The sequence below is a fragment of the Helianthus annuus genome, chromosome 2, assembly GCF_002127325.2.
Source record: "Helianthus annuus cultivar XRQ/B chromosome 2, HanXRQr2.0-SUNRISE, whole genome shotgun sequence".
Classification (NCBI taxonomy): Eukaryota; Viridiplantae; Streptophyta; class Magnoliopsida; order Asterales; family Asteraceae; genus Helianthus; species Helianthus annuus.
This window is the reverse complement of record NC_035434.2, coordinates 140,807,014-140,809,408: the sequence shown is the minus strand read 5'-3', so window position 1 is coordinate 140,809,408 and position 2,395 is coordinate 140,807,014. Positions and strand designations below refer to the sequence as shown.

At 40.0% G+C, this 2,395-nt stretch overlaps 1 protein-coding gene across 1 annotated transcript; it reads left to right on the top strand.

Annotated features, from left to right (window-relative positions):
- The first annotated feature begins 1,169 nt into the window (after positions 1-1,169).
- Positions 1,170-1,679, top strand: LOC110944043 (protein PELPK1). Its single transcript, XM_022185765.1, has one exon. The coding sequence runs from the start codon at positions 1,170-1,172 to the stop codon at positions 1,677-1,679; it is 510 nt and encodes a 169-aa protein (XP_022041457.1).
- The last annotated feature ends 716 nt before the right edge of the window (positions 1,680-2,395 follow it).

The window sequence follows — 2,395 nt, the reverse complement described above, 5'->3', positions numbered from 1 at the left end:
CGCATGGCCATTTCAGGAAGCATCAAAGGTACAAGTGGCAGAAGAACAAGCCAATCAGCGTCCGGCAGGCTGTACCATATCGTGCTCCACGATTAATTAACGATCGCGCAGGAGACAAAAGGTACACAAGGACGCCTACGTGGCACCAATCAGGGGGCGGCAACAACTGCCCCACGATCTCCAGTCACCTGCTGATGTCAGAAGGACAACAAGGTCGACAACCCGGACACGTGGCTCCAATCAAGGTGCGCCGTCATCGAAGATCTTCTAGAGGCGACTAACGGTCAACACCAGAGAGACAAAGAGGATATTCCTTGTTGTCGCCTTCGGGCCCAAGGCCCATCAGCCCACCTCCTCCTACACCACTCCAAATATAAATAGGGACCTTCATGCACAGGTTAAACATTCTCTCTACTCTCACTCCTAACACACATTTAATTTCCTCAAAGCAGTTACTTATTATCACGTCGGAGAGTGGTTAAGAGGGAAACCTCCAAATTCCCATCTTAACGAGCTAAACGGTGTGTTATTGTTTTGCAGGAAGGATCACATTTGAGCTCAGGAAAGATTAAGAAGATTAACCCTCATGTTTGAAACATAAATCTAACTAATAAACCTTAAAATTAGTTCTGTGTTTCTTCACAATTAGAGAGGAAATGATTCCATATGTGTGTACATAATAATATAATGTGTATTAAATATTCAGAATATAATGCCTTGCTGCAAATGCCTCATTGAAAATTAAAAACATAAAAACCGAAATTTCACTTTTGGTGGTAGAAAATAAAACCATATTTGAAATTTGTTTCATGATAAATATATTCAATATCCACAAAACCTTACATCTTAAACACTAGTCTGACATTATCATTTATGTCTCTTTTACCCAGAAACAACTTGCTACAATATTAGTTAATATATTTAAATTGACTAGCTAGCAGAAATCAAAGGGACTGTATGGAAGCTTGCCAGATTAGTAATCTAATATGCAGTTTTTTCAACCATATGGGCAACTCACCATGTACAGGTGAGAAGTTGAGCTAACATTCCTATTTCTATACCAGTTTCAACCAACTCATCTACTTATCACCATTACCCCCATACCACGTATTCTATATAAATATTTTCCTAGCTTCATACTGCTCTAATCTCCTCCTTTTATAACATCAATGGCCTGTTACAAGGTTAGTTCGTTCATCATGATATTGTTGTTTGTCACTTTAGTATCAACCGGCAGCGGAAAACGCTTTGCAGAGCCACGTAATCTTTTGGAGGTTCCCGATCTTCCTAAGCCGACACTTCCAGAGATTCCAAAGCCGACACTTCCCGTGATTCCCAAGCCTACACTTCCGGAGCTTCCAAAGCCCATTATCCCGGAAATTCCCAAGCCTACACTTCCCGAGGTTCCAAAGCCTGAGGTCCCTGTGGTTCCAAAGCCTACCATTCCTGAGATTCCCAAGCCTACACTTCCCGAGGTTCCAAAGCCCGAGATCCCCGTGGTTCAGAAGCCAGAAGTTCCTGAGCTTCCAAAGCCTACATTTCCTGAAATTCCAAAGCCAGAGCTTCCAACTCTTCCAAAACCCGAAGTACCAAAGGTTCCAGAAGTCCATGAACTGCCTAAACCCACCATTCCTGAGTTGCCCAAGGACTTTCCTATTCCTTCCCTACCTCATCCATAGAGAACTGCTTTTGTGATCCCTTATATAATTTTTACTTCACTAAAACTACTGCTAAGAGTGTCATCATTTCCAGCTTTCCCATTGTTTCATTGTATGTGATTTATATATCAATTTCCTGTTTCATTAGTATATGATATAGATGTATTGTTGAATCACTTTTTACTTCAAGTAGGTATTATTGTTGGTCTAATTAAGCGGCTTATGTGTTGTGCATGATCACCATAATTCCATCCATTTTCCTGTACGATTTAAATCATCAGAAAAAAATCAGTTTTAAATACATGTATAATGTTTTTGAAAATCAAGAAGTAAATAATAAATTGGCAAGTCAATGATGGTCACCGACTTGGTGTCCTTTCTCCATCTAATCTAATCCGATACTTTTCACTGAGATGCATCAGATCATAACATTTTATTCAACATCATATAAGTTAAGTTTCCAGACTTAACGTTTAATACATAAAATCACAAAAATTGACCTGTAATCCAAACAAACAAAAACTCAAGTCAAATCCTCAGCGTTACGTGTCAAACAAAACATTGCAGGTCTCTGTTGGTGATACAATCCACCATGCTTATTTTCAAAAAACGGAATGTTTGTCCCATTCTGCTATGAAAAGGTTTAACTTCATCAACCGCATTCTTAAGGGGAGGCGGGCTGGAACGTTGAAGTTCCGTGATTCCCACCGCCACCATAGAAGTTTAACGCGTGAATA